This window comes from Rousettus aegyptiacus, unplaced genomic scaffold (genome assembly GCF_014176215.1).
Source record: "Rousettus aegyptiacus isolate mRouAeg1 unplaced genomic scaffold, mRouAeg1.p scaffold_m13_p_9, whole genome shotgun sequence".
In the NCBI taxonomy this organism is placed as follows: domain Eukaryota; kingdom Metazoa; phylum Chordata; class Mammalia; order Chiroptera; family Pteropodidae; genus Rousettus; species Rousettus aegyptiacus.
In genome coordinates, this window is record NW_023416312.1 from 78,017,898 (window position 1) to 78,040,013 (window position 22,116).

At 34.0% G+C, this 22,116-nt stretch overlaps 1 protein-coding gene and 1 pseudogene across 6 annotated transcripts in view; one reads left to right on the plus strand and one right to left on the minus strand.

The window, feature by feature from the left end:
- TENM1 (teneurin transmembrane protein 1) overlaps window positions 1-22,116 on the minus strand; it is a 995,735-nt gene that overhangs the window by 584,603 nt on the left and 389,016 nt on the right. For all 6 annotated transcript variants that reach the window (XM_036227172.1, XM_036227175.1, XM_036227174.1 and 3 more), the window contains 2 exons: window positions 6,694-6,954; window positions 4,182-4,238 (listed from right to left, as the gene is read on the minus strand). In XM_036227172.1, the coding sequence (XP_036083065.1) occupies window positions 4,182-4,238; window positions 6,694-6,954 (318 nt within the window). The remainder of the gene's footprint in view (window positions 1-4,181; window positions 4,239-6,693; window positions 6,955-22,116) is intronic.
- LOC107502339 lies at window positions 11,457-11,944 on the plus strand (annotated as a pseudogene).

Here is a 22,116-nt window from a genome sequence, read left to right on the forward strand (position 1 = left end):
CTATCTTATACCACAGTCCATGTTCTTAACCACTGACTATATAAAGACCATTGTTTATTTAGATTTTATTAATATAACCATTTTCACTTTAATAAATGGTTTCACATCCCTTGTACTCTCATAGTGAGCTGCATATATCTTTATCACGGAACTAACTAAACTATATTCAAATTAACTCTTTATCCTCTCTGGTAGACTTCTTTTGGTATATATGCCAACTTGACTCTGCCCTGCACTGAAAACTGCTCAAAGACTGTAACAGGTCACTTTCTAGAAAGCAACATTTGTATTGCTGACTTTATCCCCTGGATATAGCTGATAGTACCAGTGGTAGACATTTGACTCAGGATGAAAAAATTATTCTGTCTTCTTGGAATTTAGAAATGGCATTGAAAAATATTCAGTTATTCTCAACTTCTTTTCCAAACAGAAGAAACATAAACTGGGAAACTTTATAGGGTTTTATGCCCACCTTGTACATGGAGATTTAGAGAAAGTCAATCTGCAGAAATAGGACTGAAGGAAATGGATTCAAAAGTAAGAAGAAAAGTCTGGGCAATTCTACTGATCTAGTCCCTTCTTGTGGTCTAGCCACATTCTTGCCCTGGTCCCATGAAACATTCTCATGCCCTTTTAATAAATTTGATTTTCTGTTTAAGCTACCTGAAGTTGGTTTCTGTTACCTACAATAATAATAACAAAAAATAATAAACAATCTAGAATACAGATTCCTTGAGGTCTCCAATACAGAGCATGACAATTTGTCCTTTATTAGTTAAACATTACAAATCGTTTTTCACTACCATTTCCCTCCATTTAGCTTCTTGATAAGCAATTTCATTTTCATTTTTTTATGATCCAACTCTTTCATTTAGGCCATATGTGAAAGACACATTATTGGAAATTAATTATTCAAATTTAGCTGCTGATACAGTTTTCCCCTACCGCCTAATGTATAGTCATATGCAACTACTGAGGAATATCCTAATCACTGAGGTTGATGCTCAAGTAGGACTGCAAAATCCTTCTAAAAATGCCCATTAGATTACCTGTCAGAGGCAGAGTTGTGGATTGGATGATCAGAGGATTGACCCACTGTAGCATTTCTATCCTTGGTAGATAAGAGAAGATCCACAAAAATGTATTAGCTCTCTGTTTTAATTTGTTCCTTCAGAGCAATGCATATTTTTCATTTACTTAGTACCTACTGTGTTCCAAATCCAGTAGCTAAGTATCGAAGCTAAAAGAGTAAATGAACAGGGTCCAATCTTCAAATAGCTTCCTGTTAGTAGTTTTTAAAATCTCTTGTGAGGATAGAAAACACATAACTCAAGTATTAGCCTATAATGGATAATAATGTTGGTAGTAAGGTGAAATGGGAGTGGAGAAGGAGTAAAATGAAAAAGAAAGCATTATGACTGATATTAAAATATCCTGCTCATAGGACTCAGGATGAAGGTAGCTTGAGTACATCTGCATTTTTCCAATTAGATCACTAAGTGTTAGTAGACAACAAAGGGTTTACTTAGGACAATTAAAGGAATGGAAACAAAGTGCATTCATGTTTTGAACGCCCTGTGAAAGCCAAGAAATCCAGATTTCCTTCTGTTACCAGATGAAATCCCTGCCCCATGTTTCAGGCCTCTCAGCCCAAGTGTTTCTGTGCTGAAATTTAGGGTTATTTATTCTAATTCTCCTTGGGTTATAGTATGTCAGAGACTTAAATTCAATTAAGGGTAAACAAATAGTTTATAAAAAAGAAAAAAAATTGAAAGGTTTCTTCAATTAATGAAATGAAAAAAAGAAGTCATTATAGAAACAATTTTGGACAGGTAAATAGAAAATCTATGTCATAATCTCCTAGATGGAGAGAATTGAAAGCGTCTTTTAAATTTCATCTCAAAATCTCAGTTGAACAATTCACCCAAATTAACAATTTTTCTTATTTTCACTTTTCTCCCACAGGAGTGAGCCTTAAATCATCCTAAGCTATTTTATTATATTGTGCCCATCACCTCAACAATAATCTAAAAATCAGAATGTATATGAAGACAGAAACAAAATAAAATGTCATTGACACTGAGGCATAGAGGAAGGGTGGCATGGGGTCTCAGGTAGTGAAATACATAAACCCTAAATATTTTAAGCCATTTCACTATTTTCAAATATAGTATATGTAAACACAAATCAATGAAATAGATGTACTGTTAGGCCTGCTTTCAGGAATGGATGAAATCAATGAGAAATAAAGTTACATCTGTTTATAAACATCGAGTTCAACTCATTAAAAAAACTTATTTCTTCAAATTAGCATGCTTTTAGAAAAACCATTTACACTTTTATTTCAACTCAAACCTCCTCTGCAAGAATCAATAAAATGTTGAAGGTAGGTCAAGTCTGGTTACCACTAATTGAAAATTTATGGAATATAAATTGGTAAAATCTTCCTGTATGTCATAAATAAGTTTCCAAGTTGTATGTTCCTTATTAAAACTTAGTAATAAAAGTCAGAATAAGACTTATAGAACTGCAAGTAAGCAGAAAAAAAATTATTCAAGTTCATGTCTTATACACATATATAATCTAAGGGAGGAAAAAAATGGCTGTTTGGAAAACAATCAATTTCATTTAGCTAACTGGTTTCTGAATTGCTATTTTAACTGTTCCTCCCGTGTAAAATGTAGATAACAATAGAATCTGTTTCACAGACTGGTCATGAGGATGAAATGAGATAAAGATATTAAAGTGTGTTTGGAACTTGTGAAGTGTTGATCACTAATAATAGTGAACATATGTGTTGCAAACAGTATTCTAAACCTTTACATACATTAATTCATTCAATCATCACAAAATCCTAGAGGTAGATACTAATATTATCACTGAGCTACAGATGATGAAATTCAGGCACAGAACTTTATATAATTTTCCTAAGGGCACAGAGCTGGGATTTAAAGCTAGGCTCTATGAGTCCACAGAACAAACTTTTAATCATTACCCTCTACTGCTTCTCATAAGTTGAAATAATTCTTAGAGGTGTATATTGGGCCAACAGAGACTTGGAGTTAAAGACTAGTTTTTAGCCAACTGGATCACAGGTTTTCCTCTGTAGCCCAGCTAAGTTTTGTGGTACCCTATCCAATTCCTATAAAAAGTCATAAGGAAAATAAAACAATAAGGAAAAGGAAGGATGCATGTCCTTCATTCCTGAATCTTTCCACTCTATCTCAGTAAAAAGTGTTAAATGTTCAAGGTACATGGTTGATTAGACTGAAGGCAAAAATAAAACTTAACAGCCCCAAATATTCCTGAAGGTCTGTAACACATACAAGGGAGATGGCCCATTAAGACAGGATAGTGGCTCACCAGGGTGAAGAGTTCTCATGGAGGGGGTGGAGGAGGATAATACGCCTTGAGATAAAGCTGATTCTGATAGATCTTTTCCCTAATCCCTTTTCCCCAGCCCCTACCAATTCTGAGTAATTTCCCTGTGGTCAGATGTGAGGATTCCTTTCAAAGTGTTGATTTTCATCAAAATCATTTATAAAAATTACTTTCAGTATTCCTCTTCAAAGGAGAAAAGTTCAATGAATGCAATTAAGACAAAAGCAAATGGATACTGATGTCCTCTCACGGAGGAATGACACAGTATAAACACAGGTTTACAGAAAAAAATAACATTTCTTTCATTTGAAGGTGTTATTCATAATTGATGACATGAACATAGTGTAATTGTAAAGCCAAGCTGGAGCAGCGGAAGGAAAAGACCAAGGCTATTTGGTAGGAGGCATTGCAAAGTTATGACAATATCCAAACTATACTAAATTCATAGCTAGATCCATGCAACTAATTGTAGATAACATAGGAGCCATGAAGCCAAACTCAATCAAACCTGATTTAAACTTATGCTCCCATGCAAAATTTATGTTCCCCTCTTCCACCTTAAATCTTGCTTGTCCTTCTCCTCAGCACCCCCTCACCCCCTTTAACACTGATAAACACACTTGAAGATAGATTTCCAGAGGTAAGCAAACCAGTAAGTTTCCAAGGAACTGATCTTTGACAAGTTAATTACCCAGGCCTGTGTGCTGTTTGTCAGAAGGGCAGGGTTACACTTTCTGGGGTGAGTGTAAGGGATGGGGTGAGGTAAAAATAATGGTGGTGAAATATTTGGAAACACTTGCCTTGAGTAGATCCAGCTTGAGCCTCCATGTCACAACAAACAGGAGAGAATTTAAAACCTGTAATATTAAAGAGTTTACTAATTAATCCTTGGTAAAGTCATTAGGGAATTCCTCAAACTTCAACCCTTATCCTTCATCCAGAGAATTTTTTAAATAAGCTTCAATGAAATATGATTTATATACCATAATGTTCACTCTCTTTAAGTGTATAATTCAGTAGTTTTTATTATTTTCACAGAGCTGTGCAACCATTACCTCTACCTAATTCCAGAACAGTTCCATCACCCCAAAAGAACCCCCATGCCTAGAGTCTTGCAAGAGTAAGAGACTAGTGGAGCCCCATGCGGAAACTACTTTAGTTTATTTTAATGTTTCAACTGGCTGTAACTTTATATGTCAGGCATGATATCAGGGAGAATAAGAAGTCTTGGCATACAGAGTGGATAAAGAAGAGCATCAAATCACTGATATAAAGGAGCCAAGGATGCTCCATCAGAACAGCAAGAAAAAAGAAGCCAAGACTATAATAACTTAAGAAGCATATGGAACACAATTTAATTTTAAAAATAGCCATGTCATAGAGGTCCTGAAGAGAGAGAACAAGAAGTTCAAAATATATTTGAAGAAATAATGATGGAAAACGTCCATAACTTTGTAAAGGAAATAGACATACAACCCCAGGAAGCTCAGAATGCCCCAAAAAAGAGGGACCTAAGGAGGCCTACAGAAAGATACATCATCATTAAAATGCCAAAGTTTAGATACAAAGGGAATCTTAAAAATGGCAAGAAAAAAGCAATTAGTTACATACAAGGGAGCATGCATAAGACTGGCAGTTGATTTCTCAAAAGAAACTATGCAGGACAAAAGGGCTTGGCACAAAATATGCAATGTAATGAAAACTCAGGATCTGCAACCAAAAATACTTTATCCAGAAAAGCTTTCATTTAGAGTTGAAGGTCAGATAAGGAGATTCCCAGGCAAAAATAAGCTATGAGAATTTATTAACACTAATACAGTATTACAGGAAATGTTGGAGGGACTTCTTTAAGAAGAAAAAAACATGTATTAAAAACATGAATAAAAACTGGTAATAACTATCAACAAGTACTTCAAATGGAAAAGAATTAAGTCCTCTAACCAAAAGATAGGGAAGTTGAATGGATAAGAAAACAAGATCCCTACATATGCTGCCTATAAGAGACTCACTTCAGATTTAATGGAACACAAAGAGTAAAAGGAAGGGGATGGAAAAAGATACTGCCTTGATGAACCTAGAGAGTATTGCACTGAACGAAGTAAGTCAGATAGAAAAGGACAAATATCACATTATTTCAAATACCACATTATTTAAAGAACCAAGTAAACGACAACAACAAAAATGGAAACAAACTCATAGATACAGAGAATATTTTGAGGGCTACTAGAGTAGAGGGAGAGTTGGGGGAACTGGGAAAAGTAGCAAAGGGGTTAAGAAGTACAAATGGATAGTTAGTTACCAAATAGACATGGAGATACAAAGTATAGTATAAGGAAAATAATAAACAATGGAGTAATAAATATGTAAGGGTGGAGAGAAGCAACAGATTTCGTGGGGTGATCACTTTGTGAGTTATATAGATCTCTACTCACTATACTGTACAACTAAAACCAATATATTACTGTACGCCAACTATAATTTAAAAAAAACTCATTGAATTGTACAATTATGAGCAACTAATTGTCTATTATACTTCAATAAAGCCAGAAGAAAAAGAGTATAGATTAATATGCTTAATAAGCATTAATGTGTTTTTTATGAAAAGATTTTGTTCTTCAGTATGGATAGAAGTGCAGAAATAAAATAAATTAACCTCTTCCCAACAAATCAAAAAGATAAAACTCTTCCATTTCTAAAAATTATAAGAAATTAAAAATAATTACAATTTAATGATACTGCTATTATTACTTGTCTGGCAAATGGTCGACATTACTTTACCTTCCTTTTAAAAAAATCATTTCAGTCTAATCTGATTAATTTGAATCTGTCTTTACACTTAATAAGTTAATCTGACTCAAAATAGAAAGCACATCCAGTACATCTTTGCTAAATTGTTCATCTCATTGTTCATATATTGACATAAAGCCAAAGTACATGAAATGAGTACTTTTTATAATAAATACCATTAATATGCATTGGAAAGATGAAAATAAAAAGTGAATAATAAATAATAATTATTATTATTGTAAAAATAATTGTAATAATTATAATTATAAAACATGCTTAATATTGCTGACTACATGAGATTATTTCTCTTGAGGGATCACCAGGAATAAAAAGTATTTTTATCTATCATAGTAAATAAATGTATCTCTTTGCCAGATCAAGGTACATACCTTGTCCATGAGACTCTACTAACCTGCATTTCCTTTCTGCATATTAATGAAAAACAGTCAGATATAGGAATACAAATTAAAGCTAAAAATTGCATTTTCTCTGGGTTTTACTAAATAGTATATAAATTTCTATTACCATTCTCCACATCAGACTTCCTCTCATGGTCAGTGTCGGTCAGGGACAATGCAGAGTTAGCCCGGCTAGACAAACAGGAACTATGCTCTGATTTTATCCCTCTTATCCACATTCTCAGTGCATGGTCAGGTGAGGCAGCTCCTTCTGTCTCGGTGTCCACATCAGATCCCATCTCTAGCTGGTAGCCATGCTGAGAAACACTCTGCATGTCTGTCTGATAGCCAGAGCAGAGAGTGTGAGGAGATTCACAGAATTCCATCTCTGAGAAAAAACATTTCAAAGAAAATTTTAGCCATATGAAGAAATACCCAATACAATTCCACTTTTTTGTCCTCATGTCCCCCTCCCCCATTGCTAGTAATTATGTGTTTTTGCAAAGTTAGAATTCTGGCCTTTTTATTTATGGTGTGTAGGATTCTGTGATTATTTTGCACTTCTGTAGCTTAAAATTATGTTCCTGTTGATTCTTACAAGGTTCTGGAAAAAGTGTGCCCAAAATAGCTTTATAGCTACAATTTTAGGTTGCACAAATGTAATGAAATAAGTGAGTGCAGAGGAGTATAAAGCATAGAAAGCTGTCCTTTAAAAGATATTTTGCTTTCAGGAAGAATATATATGCTTTGTAGAGCACGCCTATGCTTAAAATATTAAAATTATTGGCCTTTTAAAGCATTTCATACACATTAGTTAAGAATAAATAATTTATCATGGTAACTGATAAAAAACATTAAGTTTAAATACACTAAAAATTTTCCTTAAAATACATTAATCTAACCTCCAAAATTATAAGTATTTACCATCATCATTGCTCATCATCTCCAAAAGGGTGAGGCTTACTTTATGCTAATTATTGTTTCATTCTTTCTTTCAACAAATACATTAAAAATATTCAATCATATATTGCACCTCAGCAATACCTCATGGTTTGGATTCATCTCCTTTCACCCTAAGTCTTAGTATTATAAAATGTTTCAGATCTTAGAGATGCCACAACAAATCTCCCACTTTTACAGTTGAGGAAAATAAAGTCCAGAGGGTAGATGTCATTTATCCGTAGTCCATGTCAGATAGCAACAGAGCTCTTTTCCCTAAACACTCATCAGGGCATGGTTTCTGCTAGAAGCCAATGAAACCTCATCAACTTATTACATGAATATCAGGCTTTCAGTCCTATATTCAATTTTGCATTCAATTATGGCAAGGTGTTAAAAAGGGGGAAAGGTGCTATAAGAGCCCCTAATAACAATGAAAAATGACCTCATTCCCAGATATGTCATCTGAAAAGGCCATGTAATACCTAGATAAGGTAATCCTGGGATGTTTATCATTATATAGAATTTTCTCAAACTGACATCAGAGACAGGGTATGTCATTTGGCCGGAAAGAAGCTTAAATGAGTACATCTATCTAATCCTTGGCACATATCAGTAAAATACAAATCCTAAAATGAATTTAAGTGTTTGAATACAGAAAGTGCTAAAATTTAGACAGATCATATACTAGAAAGAAGAGTGCAGAATATGAATATATATTTTAAATAGCTATTTTTTTGTGACATATAATTGTCAAACAAGGGTTTGATGAATCAAATCTTAATGCTTATTTAATAACCATTAGGTGTCAGCACCATGCTCTGTGAAACATACTGTTAGCAAATAAAGCTACTATAATGTATTAGGAAAATTCAATTGTAATTTATTCTTTCAGGTTATAAGTCACTGCTGAGAATGTACTTATGATTTCTGTGAGGAATATCATTAAGAGTAATTCTATTTTCTACAAAATTTGTCTAAATTCCAGAGGTGTGATGTTTATAAAAATAGGCATTATCAAACATAAAATCTTATGAAACCATACTTCTCCCTGACAAAGCTCAAAGTAAAAATCTATTTTACCTGATGTAAATCTTAGTGATCTAGAATACTGCCATTGGTTGGTATTCATGCCTCTTAATTTTACAATCCTTAATTTCATTATCCACTTCTACTGTGCAATTGTTGCTACAGCAACGTGCTAATAATCCTATAAGTTTAAAGCTATAAGACAGAAATTTTATATAGGCTCATATTCACAAATTCCTTAATTCCCTAGACCAGTGGCTCCCAAACTTCAGCAAGCTTCAGAATCACCTGGAAGGCTTTCTAAAACACAGATGGCTGTGCTTTTCCTTCAGTTTCATTTTCTGATTCAGCAGGTCTGGAGTAGGGCCTGAGATTCTGCATTTCTAAGAATTTCCCAGGAAAAGTTTTTTGCTACTGGACAAGGGACCACAATTTGGAAACTACTGCCCTAGAAACTTCTCTGAAGTAAGTAGGAGCCAGGAAGAGGGTAGAAGTGAGGAAAAAAAACCTATCGTGGCATTACCAAAGATTTTGCAGCAAGAAGCTCTAATTCTGTATAGAGAAACAAGAAAGCATTCGGGGTACTAATTAGGAAATTGACTTTTTAGAAACAAAGACTTGCATTTATTTTCACTCATACATAGGCATATGAGATGTAACTTTCCAAAGATTTTAATATGTGCATATGAATCACAATAAAGACGTTCATTAGAAAAGGATGAGTAAATAAAAATACACAGCCAATTTGTCATTCCACATAATGAAATATTAGATAAGGTTAAAAAAGAAAACCCTGGTAGATGTAACGAGAGTCCTTCTTTGTTAAAGAGATTTTATTCCCATTCAAAAAAATATGAATAAGGATTTGTTCCATTCTAAGGAAATACAGTGTAACATGATAAAAAACAAAGATTGTGCAATATATTTCTTGGCGCTATACTCTAATTTGAATTAAAAACTCACAAATTCTCTAATTAAACAGTAATATAAAAGTACACTTCCTTGTAAATATACAATTAAGAAAAAAGCGAGAAAAAAAACCATTTCACTTATTTATAGTAAGTGATGGTCATTGAACTGCCTCACTTCCCTTTCTTGAAATCAATGCTACCATTGTAAATTATTTCTTTAAATACACAAAATTTTTGGTGGTGTTCAAAATTCCAAAAGGATGCATTTTTCTATAAAGCAACTTACAATGAACCTTAGTGGCTACTTATAACCTTGCACATATAACCTTGTTACTAAAAAATACTATATATTCCTAGAGAAGATAAAAGTTTTATTAGATTTATTATAGATCTATTCTTACCAACACACCGGCCATGAGAGAAATGTTAAGTACAATCTAGAATATTTACACTAGTAGCACCATGAGAAACTACATTTCAAGAATAAATGGATAAAGATGTTGTCAAATAAATGATGTATTTGGGGTCTCACAGACATGTATTTAATTTTTATTGTAAGAAAAACCTATTTTGCAGCCTTGTAAGAGACAAAATATGAGCAGAATAATAGAATTTAAATCCAATTTTTAAAATGTATAAAAGATTTGAAGAGACACTTCACAAAAAATAGGAAGGGCCAATAAGCAATTGAAAAGATGCTCAATATCACTAGTTTTTAGGAAAATGAAAACAAAATCACAATGAGATACCACTACAGACCTACTAGAATGGCCTAAAAACATTCTGACCACACCAAGTGTTGACGAGAATGTGGAGTAACTATATACACTCCTGGTGAGACAGTAGAATGGTACTACTTTGGAAAACAGTTTGGCATTTTCCTCAAAAGGTAAACCTGTACTTAACATGAAATCAATGCACTCCTAGACATTAGACCAAAGAAAACTTCTGTCTACACAAAAATCTGTACCAGGTTGTTCATAAGTTTTATTCATAATAGTGAAAAGGTAGGAACAACTCAAGTGTCCATGAATAGCTGAAAGAATATACCTGTGGTATATCCACACAATGGAATAATACTCAATCCTAAATCTGAATAATCCTTTGATATATAACGAGGTGCATGGACTTCAAAATAATTATGCTGAGTGAAAGAAGTCCAACGGAATGTCTGCGTACTGTATGCTTCTATTTAAATAAAATTCTAAAAAATACAAACCAATCTATAGTGATGAAAAGTAGATCAGTGGTTGCCTGGGGAAGAGAGTGATGGAGAAATGGAGAACAAGGGGTACAAAGGAACTTTTAGGATGATTTAAATGTCTGTTATCTTGATTGTGGCTATAGTTTTACATGTGTATATGAGCCAAAGTTTATCATATTGTATATTTCAAGTATATGTAGTCTATTATACTTCACTTACACCTCTATATTTTTTTAGTGGATTATATACCATCAGATAGTAAAACAATGAAGAGACTAGAGAATAAGTCAATTTTCACAGGTGGAACCGAGGGTCTCTCAGCCAGCAGGAGGCCCTGCTGCTTTTCTCCTCGTGAATGAAAGTACATGTAACATTAAAGAAAAGGTAGCCAAAATGCTATCTTGCTTATATCTAAGCATGAGGCAACCAGGGCTAACTAATGCTTGATTTCTTGGTGACTTCTAGGGAATACTTTTTTTTTTGTAGGAATATAACAGATGAAAGCCATTTTTAGGGGGGACACTAGGATAAAAGTGATCACTGATGAGCTTTCAGCGACTAAGGAACATTCCATAGTTGGGGATCATGAGACTAATTTGAGTGGGTCTGGCACATAGGATCACTTTAGGCCTCTATTAATGCTAATAATTTTTTTTCAAAAACATGTTATGAAGTACTGAATAAAATGAGCTACTGTATTTTCTCTCTGAATCTAAGGATTGATCTTCAGGTCTTCAGCCTGGAAAAGCCATTTATCAAAATTTAAAGGGCCTTTCAGCTGGAACCACCATCTTCCAGTAATTCACCAAAATAACCAATACAAAGGGAAAGAGGAGAGGTACTTGCTACATGTTCTCTAGGCCTTTTAGAAGACACGGAGTTGTTCCTTCGGTCACATACATGTGAATCTACAAGAAAGATGATATTGTAGACATCAAGAGAATGGGCACTGTTCAAAAAGGAATACCTCACAAATGTTACCATGGCAAAACTGGAAGAGTTTGCAATGTCACCCAGCATGCAGTTGGCATAGTTGTAAATGAACAAGTTAAGGTCGAGATTCTTGCCAAAAGAATTAATATACATATTGAGCATATTAAACACTCTAAGAGTTGAGATAGTTTCCTGAAATGTGTGAAGGAAAATGATCAAAAAAGAAAGAAGCCAAAGAGAAAGGTACCTGGGTTCAACTGAAGCATCAGTCTGCTTCACCCAGAGAAGCATACAGTGTGAGAATCAATGGAAAGGAGCATGAGCTGAAGGAATCCAGTACCTATGAATTCATGACACAATAGGTATTAAAAAAAAAGACCTCTAATTGAGTAGGTGTCCCCTCCCCCAAAGAAATATTTAAAGAAAAATAACTGCCCTAATTCATTGGGCGATATCTTTACTACTCAGATTTGGTGTTTTTTTTTTTCCTTGTTCAAAGATACGAGGTGGTTTACTATGCAACAAAGAATATAACTGTTAGGAAACTGCAACTGTTGCATTACATTACAGTTAAGCTCATGGGAAGTTGATTACTCATAATTGCATCATAAATAGCTGCATTTTAAGAATCAAGGACTTGCATTTGAAGCCTGCTACTTAAAAACAGATTGTTTAAAGCAAAAAAAAAAACTTAAAAGGGAAAGTAGTAGTTATCTATATCACACTCCAAATAAATAATTGGAGGTCAAAATCTGTCATTAATCTTAGCCATGACCTGAGTGATTTGGGATATAACTTTAAAGTGTGTAGTCTGTTTCCAAAATAAGGAAGAGAGAGAGGAGATAAAATTATTAGCTTTAATTATTGTGACTCATAACAAATCTTATGGATTATATGCAAAAGCAGATGTTGTTAATTAGCTATGTGTTTTTTCTGAATAAGTCACTTATATCTTGGGGCCTCAGTTTCCTCATTTATAAAATGTTCAGGTCCAACTTGAAATAAACATTTAGGTAACTCTCGTATTCTAAAATTCTGTAATTATAACTTGAGCTTCTTATGGCAAAATGTGAAAACGTTAACAATTTCAAATGGGGAAAAAAGTTATTGGTTTTATAAATGAAAGTGCTAGTCATACTTCTATTGTGAAGGATGATCACATATGTTAGCAAAGTATGATCTTGTGTCATGAGTACAAGTCTGCTATATTAAAGTATTGATATAGCCTAGGCATCCATTGTAAATTGTGAGATTAGTGATAGAGTATATAAAATATATATTGTTAAAAAGTAACTGAATGAATAATTATTCATCAAACATAAAACCATCAGTTAATAAGCATGGCTACTGTAAACAGTACTTATAGTACAATGAATCAAAATTCATATAATTAAAAATTCTTACTGACCCACTAATAATTCATTACTGGCTCCAGGGAAAGTGCAATGGATTATCACAGACTTAAGCAAGAAACACAAAGAAAGAAAGAAATGAGAAACATGATGTAGGAAAGAAATAATTTTCACTACTGGGTACACAGTTTTGTATTTCTCAGTTTGGGGCTTTTCAAAGAAAAAAATATCAAATTGTCAAAAAAATAAGTTAATGTAAGTTTACTTAAACATAGCTCCACTGAACACCCACTCAATTTCAAGAAAAGAAAACAAAATAGACCTCTGATTTCTCAGTCTTAGAAAATTAGCCCAATTTAATTTCCTCTTTTATTTTGTGAAAAAGTTTTATCAAATCCACAGAATGGAGCATTAAGCAGAGAAAGCAAACAGGATCATGTCACGTCCTTTGCCAAAGATTATAGAAAGCCTTTTCAAAAGCCCAAACGACAACGAATTAATAAAGGCACCACCCAGACCTGACATTTATTTTCTGTTGCAGACTCATCAGACTTTTCTGGGGAACAGGAATGAGACAGAGTGTTGTCCATGCAAGATGGGATCCCGCAGTTATCAGAGGACTTAAAGAAGATAACTAAGCTTCCTGAAGCCTAATCTCCCCCTTATAGCTCCAAATGCACCCATTATCCCAGTACTCAGGGCCCACCAATTACTCCTTAATATTCAAGATTTCTCCATCTGTCAGCATAGTGAAAACCATGGCAAAAAATTGGGCAGAGTTAAAGCCTGAAGTAGTAAGCCAAACAATATTGACTAACTGGAGCCATTTCAGAACATAGTTAAAAGGTCATGTTAATGGATGCTCTCAGAAGTACAGTGAGTTGCAAATCTGTAAAAATGGCTCAAAACAGAGAATGGTACAGGATTATAGCACAAAGGAGACAAATTAAAACTTGGAAGAAAACATCAAAAGGGACCCCAATCATATTTAGAGAGATGAGAATATCCTTCGACAATCTAATGAGGAAGAAAATTTGAGGTGGGAATAAGCCATTTCTATTTCATTGAACTAATCTTAGTACAGGGCTCAATTTTGATTGTACTCACATAATACGGAAAAAGTTGTTCTACAGCTAACTCGGACAACAGTTACCACTGCAACGAAAAAGGTGATGCCTGTTCCACAGCTTTCATAACAATAACAAAAAAGGAGTCTGGAAAAAGAATCAAGGACTAAAAAAGATGGTGGGAAGTCTGGGACTTCAAAAGAAATTTAGATCAATGAGAACCTGCTCATGTTCCCTTAATTTCAACATTTCAAATGAAAAAAGAGACTTCGTGACATAAATGAGAAATTTTCAGGGCTGCTTAACACTACAAATGCATAGTGCTCAGTGGCCCTACAAATTTCTCATTTCTTTCCTGTGTTGGTCCAATTTTCTGGCTGTTCATAACACTTTGCTGCCTGAATCCTTATTGACCACTATGGACTTCCAGATATACTTCTGTATTTTCATTATGTTCACTAAACACATAAAGCTATTTTGTGTGTGTGTGTGTGTGTGTGTGTGTGTGTGTAAATTTTAAACTATATTAGTCCATCACACAATTTCATCTAGAGAAGGAAGACCAGTGAGCTAAAGAGATAAATGACCACTAAAAATATTTACAAATGCTTCAAACACACACTCATAAATGCAAACAATGTGATTTCTGTAACATTCTACACTAATCTGTAAGCATTTATTTTGGGATGAGTAAGTAAAAGTGCCAAGATAGAACTATGTACCAGAGTCAGTGTCCACAAACTACTGAATAAACTAAGTTCTGCTTCTTCTCACCATCTTTCAATGGTGACTGTTTTATTTTTGCCTCTGTATCTTTGAATATATTATACCAACTACCTGGAATACCTTCCTCTGATTCTTCACTACTCCAATTCCTAATATCCAGCCTGTGTCTGTACCTTCAGAAAATATGCTCTAACTTTGGTCTTCTCTCTTATTAATCTTACCCTTCTTTAGAACATTTCTAATCTTTACTATATAATTTTATTTCTATATATTTCTTTTTTCTTTATACTTATATCATCGGCATTACCTCTTGAATTAGACCTCCAGATCTGAGAGTGTGATCTAAACTTTTGGTATCTCTCAAAATGAAATAAGAAAATTTTTTCAAAATGAGGTATAATCTATGAAATACTATATAGATACAAGGTACTATTTCTTTCTCCTCAGGCCCTAGAATATTTCTAGACAAAGAATGATCATTAAATACCAAAGTTTTGAAATTAAAAAATATGAAACCACTTTCAAAAGCGTTAAATTCTTGAAGAAAAATCTGACACATATGAGATGGTTTTGCTTAATATAAAACAAGGTCTACCAATGAAAATGGAAAAACTGGGAGCGATGTCAGAAACATAGTGGAGTGAGAGACATCCCCAGAACTCTACCCTTGAAACAACAATATGGTGGACATCCAAAACTAATAAAGAACACCAAACCTGCACACCAGCACATCTGAGTGTGGGATATGCACACAAGAGCTACCACAGATCAGAATCCCAGGAGTCTGGCAGTAGACTGGGAGAAACAAAGAAGCTGTCTCTCTTGGATGGAGCTCCCGAAGGAAGAGGGGGAAGGGAGAAGCCACAGCAGGTTCCTTAAACAACTCTGCCTGGGAAACCTGTGAACTCCATGTAGCCAATGGCAGTGCCTAAGCATCAGAGCGGAAAGCAGGGAAGTCAACGGCAGAGAAGCAGGGAGGACAGAGTAAAAACAGTTGATTACTAGCCACAGTTGCAAAATGTGAGGAGGAGATGGAACCTCCAGCCCCCAACTGAGAGGGGCCCTCTCCACATATCCTCTAAGTATGAACACCTTGGAGCCTCAGGGGAATATGAGCAAATGCTACCAAAACTGTCGCTAACACTGGCAGAGACAGAGATTGAGGGTAGTGAGCTTAACTGAATTTCATAAGGAAAAAAAAAGAATAATTAAGACCTTATGTAAAGCAAGGATCCAAGAGGCTTAGATGCCACATACTGGAAACCAAAACAAAAATGTCATCATAGCAACAGTCTAAAGAATACTTTTATATAACAAATCTTTCTGGAAAAATAACACAAAACACTTCCATTAATGCCTAGGTGGAGAAATAGTCCATTAAACACCATGAACAACCAAGACGACAAGGCAGCTTAGAAACAAAGAGAAAAATCTCCAGAAAATAAGCTTAATGATATATAAATATGAGACTTAAATGACAGAGAATTCAGGAAGATACTTCCAAAAAAAAAAAAAAACACAATGAGATTCAAAACAATTTATATAAACAATTTCAGGAATTGAAAAAACAACTAGATGAGCAGAATGAGTGCTTTAGCAGAGATTGAAACCCTAAAAAAAGAACCAAATAGAACTTCTGTATATGAAGAAAACACTGAACAAGACAAAAAATGAAATAGCAAGCTTGGAAAACAGAGTCAACCAAATGGAGGAAAGGATCAGTGATATTAAAGACAGAAATCTAGAAATAAATTAGAAGAAGCAAGAGAGACCGACGAATGAAAAATAATGAAAGAGAAATACAAGTAATACCTGATACCATCAGGAAAGGAAACAAAAGAATAATGGGCATTCTCGAAGGGGAGGAAAGGGAGCAGGGATTAGAAAGCATTTTCAGACAAATAGTTGATGAGAATTTCCCAATCTAAGAAATGAGCAGGAGCTTGGAATTCAAGAAGTCATCAGAACACCCAATTATGTCAACCCAAAAAGGCCTTCACTAAAACACATTGTGTTAACATTATCAAAAATTAATGACAAAATGAAGAATTCTCAGGTCAGTCAGGGAAAAGAAGCTGGATACCTATCAAGGAAAACCCATTAGGTTATTGTCAGATTTCTCAGCACAAATATTACAAGCCAGAAAGGAGTGGATTCAAATATTCAAACTATTAAATGAAAGGATTTACCAGCCAAAAAGAATGCATCCAGTAAACTTCTCCTTTAGATACGCAAGAGAAATAAAAACCTTTCCAGACATACAAAAACTGAGGGAATTCTGCACTACAAGATCTGCATTACAGGATTACCAAAAGTGGTCAGCTCACATAAAACAAAATGACAAAAAAAAAAAAAACATAACTATGAGTAAGACAACTTGCAGGTATGTAGAAATAGAGGAGTGCAACCTTTACTAAGAATAGAGCATTATAAGCTTAAACAAAAAGAAGAGTTTTGCAATAGGAAGATAGTAATGTACATTCAGCATACATAGGGACAAATTCAGACAACAATGACAGAAAAAGGGAGGATTCAAGATCCAAATTCACAAAAAGAAATGGAGATAAGGCACACACAGAAGAAAAAGGAATGTGTATGTTTGTGTATCACTGTGTGTGTGTATTACTATCCTCTACATATTCGTATATAGTAACCAGATGCCCAAGATTCAGAACTTAAGTATAAAACATAAAAGAAGGACCAGAGTAAAAATTCACAAAACCCAACCAAAATAAAATAAATAGACAAACAAGGACAAGGAAGCAATGGAAATGCTGAACTATCAAAAAGGAAAATATAAAATAGTTCTAGAAAAACCTCATATTTCAATAGTCAGCCTAAATGTAAAGGGATTGAATTCACCAATAAAAAGGCACAGAGTTGCAGAATGGATCAGAAAATAAAACCCAACCATATGCTGCCTCCAGGAGACACATCTCAGCTCCAAAGACAAAAATAGACTCAAAGTGAAAGGGTTGAAAATGATATTTCAAGCAAATGACATTCAGAGAAGCAGTACTAATATCAGATTAAACAGACTTCAAAATAAAAAAGGTAAAGAAAGATACTGAGGGACACTTCATAATGATAAAGAGAATTATGCACCAAGAAAGCATAACACTTACTAATATCTATGTTCCCAATTGCAGAGCCCCGAAATATATAAAGCAATTGCTAACAGAATTAAAGTGAGAAACAGATCTAAATACCATCATAGTAGGGGACCTAAATACTCCACTGTTGGATATGGACAGATCATCCAAACAGAAAATCAATAAGGAAAACACATCCTTAAATGACACATTAGCCCAACTGAACATAATTGACATTTACAGAGTCTTTCATGACATAAAAACTGCTTACACATTCTTCTTTAGTGCACAGGGAACATTCTCAAGATGAAACACATACTGGGACAAAGTGATAGCTTCAACATATATAAGGGTTAAAATCACACCAACTGTATTCTCTGATCATAATGCTTTTGAAGCTAAAGATCAATTGTAAAAAGAAAGCGGGAAAAACCACAAATACATGGAGATTAAACAACATGCTTCTGAAGAAGGGCTGGGTAGGGGAAGAAATGTAATGAGAGATCAAGAGATAGCTAGAAATGAATGATAATTACAGTACAACATATCAAAACTTTTGGGTCACGGCAAAAGCAGTCATAAGAGGAAAGTTCATATCATTACAGGCCTATCTCCAAAAATAAAAACAAGCCTAAATAAACAACCTAATGCTTCATCTGTAAAAAAACTAGAAAAGGAAGAAAAAACGAAGCCTAAAGTCAGCAGATGGAAAGAAATAATCAAAATTAGAGCAGAAATAAATGAAATTGAAAACAAACAACAACAACAACAATAACAATAACAACAAAACAATAGAAAAAAAATAAATGCAACCTAGAGCTGGTTCTTTGAGGAGGTTAATAAAATTGACAAACCCCTGGCTAGACTCACTAAAGGAAAAATGGAAAGGACACAAATAAAATCAGGGATGAAAGAGGGGAAATTATGACTGACATCTCAGAAATACAAAGGATCATACAAGAATGCTATGAAAAATTACATAACACCATATTTAATAACCTAAAAGAAATACACCAGTACTTAGAAAAATACAATCTTCCTAGACTGCATCAAGAAGAACTGAAAAATCTAAATAGACTGATAAGCAGTATGGAAATTGAAATAATCATAAAAAAAACCTACCAAAAATTAAAAGTCCAGGGCCAGATTGCTTCACCAGTGAATTCTACCAAACATTCAAAGAAAATTAATACTTGTTCTCCTCAAACTCTTGCAAAAAATCAAAGAGGAGGCAATACTTTCCAACCTATTTTATGAGGTCAATATTACTCTGATACCTAAACGTGGTAAAGATAACACACAAAAAAAGAAAACTACAGACCAATATCTCATAAACATAGATGCAAAAATCCTAAATAAGATACTAGCGAATTTAATACAGCAACATATTAAAAAGATTATACAGTACAATCAAGAGGGTTTTATCCAAGAGCGCAGTGATGGTCCAAGATCTGCAAATCGATTAATGTGGTATACCACATGAAGAAATTAAAAAAATATATAGGAGTCATATGATAGCAATAGATGCAAAAAAAAATCTTTTGACAAGATACAGCATCCATTTATGATCAAAACACTTAACGAAATCAGTATAGAAGGAAAGTGCCTTGACATTATAAAGGCCATATATGACAAAATCTCAGCCAACATTATACTTAATGGTGAAAAAGTAAAAACCTTCCCTCTAAGATAAGGAACAAGGCAATTTTGTCAACTATCACCACTGTTGTTCAATATACCATTGGAGGTCCTAGCTGGTGCACTGAGGCAAGAGTAAGATAAAAAAGGCATTTGAATAGGAAAGGAAGAAGTCAAACTGTCACTATTTGAGGATGACATGATTCTCTATATATAAAACCCTAAAGACTCCACAAGAACACTACTAGAAAGAAAAAGCAAATCTAGTAATATTTCTCGATATAAAATCAATGTTCAAAAATCCAAGGCGTTCCTATACTCTAATAATGAAGTGTCATAAAAAGAAGTGGAAAAAAAATAATTCGTGTTGCAATTGCAAGTAAAAGAATAATATATTAGGAAGAAATCTTCAAATGAAACATGTGAAGGAACTGTATAATGAAATATACAAGACCCTATTAAAAGAAATTGAAATAAAGATAAAGTAAGATATTCCATGTTATTGGATTGGAAGAATTAATATAGTTAAAATAACCTTATTACCTAAAGCATTATACAGGTTTAATGCAATCCTTATCAAAATCCCAATGGCATTTTTAAAAGAAATAGAGCAAACTGTCATCAGTTTTGCATGGAAGCACAAATGTACCCGAATAACTTAACCCTACCCTAAAAAATAAAGAACTATGTTGGAGGCATCACTATTTCCAACTTTAAATTATACTACAAAGCAACAATAATGAAAACAAGATGGTATTAGCAGAAAAACAAACACACAGATGAGTGGGACAGAATCAAGAGTCCAGAAATATACCTACGTTTATATGGGCAAATAATTTTCAACAAAAAAGTTAAAAACATACAGTAGAGAAAGGAAAGCCTCTTCAATAAATGGTGTAGGGGAAACGGGAAAGCCACCTGCATAAGGATGAAACTAAACTGTTGTCTATCACCACACACCAAAATTAACTCAAAATGGATTTAAGACCTGAATTGAAAACCTGAAACAATAAAATGTATAGAAGAAAACATAGGACCTTGGACTTAAAGAGGATTTTATGAATTTTACCTCAAAAGCAAAAAAGTAAAAGTAAAAATAAATGGATGTGACTGTATCAAACTAAAAAGCTTCTGCACAGCAAAAGGAACCATTAACAAAGTAAAGAGACAACCATCTGAATGGAAACATATATTTGCAAGCAATGCCTCCAACAAGGGCCTAATATCTAATATACGCAAAGTACTCACAGAACTCAATAACAGCAGAAAAACAAACAATCCAATCAAAAATTGGTAGAGGGTCTGAACATACACAGTTTTCTCATGAAGACATACAAATGGCCAAGAAATATATTAAAAGATGCTCAACATCACTAGCTATTAGGGAAGTGCAAATCAAAACCACAGTGAAATACCATCTTACACCTGTTAGAATACCTGTTAACAACAAGACAATAATAACAAATTTCGGAGATGATATGGAGAAAAAGGAACCCTTATACACTGCTGGTGGGACTGTAAATTGGTACAGCCACTATAGAAAACAGTATGAAGGTTCCTCGAAAAACTAAAAATTGATCTACCATATGATCCAGCAATCCCTCTACTGGGTATTAAACCAAAGACTTGAAAACTCATCTCTGAAAAGACATTAGCACACTGATGTTTATAGCAGCATTATTCACAGTGGCCAGGACATGGAAGCAACAAAGTGCCCTACGATAAATGACTGAATAAGGAAGTCATGGTACATATATATAATGGAATATTACTCAGCCATACGAAGATATCACATTGGTGATAATGTGGATCAACTTCAAGATAATTATGCGAATAAGCCAGACATAAAAAGTCAAAAATCACATGATATCACTTATATGTGGAATATAAACCAAAATTCAACAAATGAACAGAACAAATAGAGACTCATGGACATGGAAAACAGAATGGTTACCAGACGATGGATGGGGAGGGGAAAGGAGGGAGGTAGATGAGTAAAAGTGGTCAAATATGTGATGACAGAAAGGAATCTAACTATGGGAGGGGAACACACATGTAATATATATGCCTTACTGTTAAATCGTACTGTGACTGGAGAAAGAACCACCAGAAAAGATTAAAGGAAACAGCTATGAACCTGAAATGAAGTGGGTAATGGTCCCTATTCTCATTAGTTAGAGTGAGAAAACTTCTAATTCATGGCATTGAGTAGAATAGGCCAAAAAGAGTTTGTATTCCTATATATACTATTTAACTTTGCTCTGGTGAATGCTCAATACTTGGCAATAGTTTTATCCTTTTGGATCCTACTATTGGCTTTGTTAAGTGGATTGAGAATGCTTCTCTAGGGCTAATTATACTTTCATGTCTTATAAAGTTAAACATACACCTACCATATGATATAACTATTCCACCCTCTGATATTTAGCTCAGTAAAATTTAATCACATGTACCTACAAAGACTTGTACACAAATGTTCATAGCAGCTTTATTTGTAATAAATAAAAGTTGGACAAAACTCAAATAACTGTCTACAGGCGAATGAGCGCAAACTCTGGTATAACCATATCATAGAATATTATTGAGACATAAAAAGGAATGAACCATTGACACATATGACAACATGAATAAATACCAAATTTTGCCAAGTTTAAAAAAC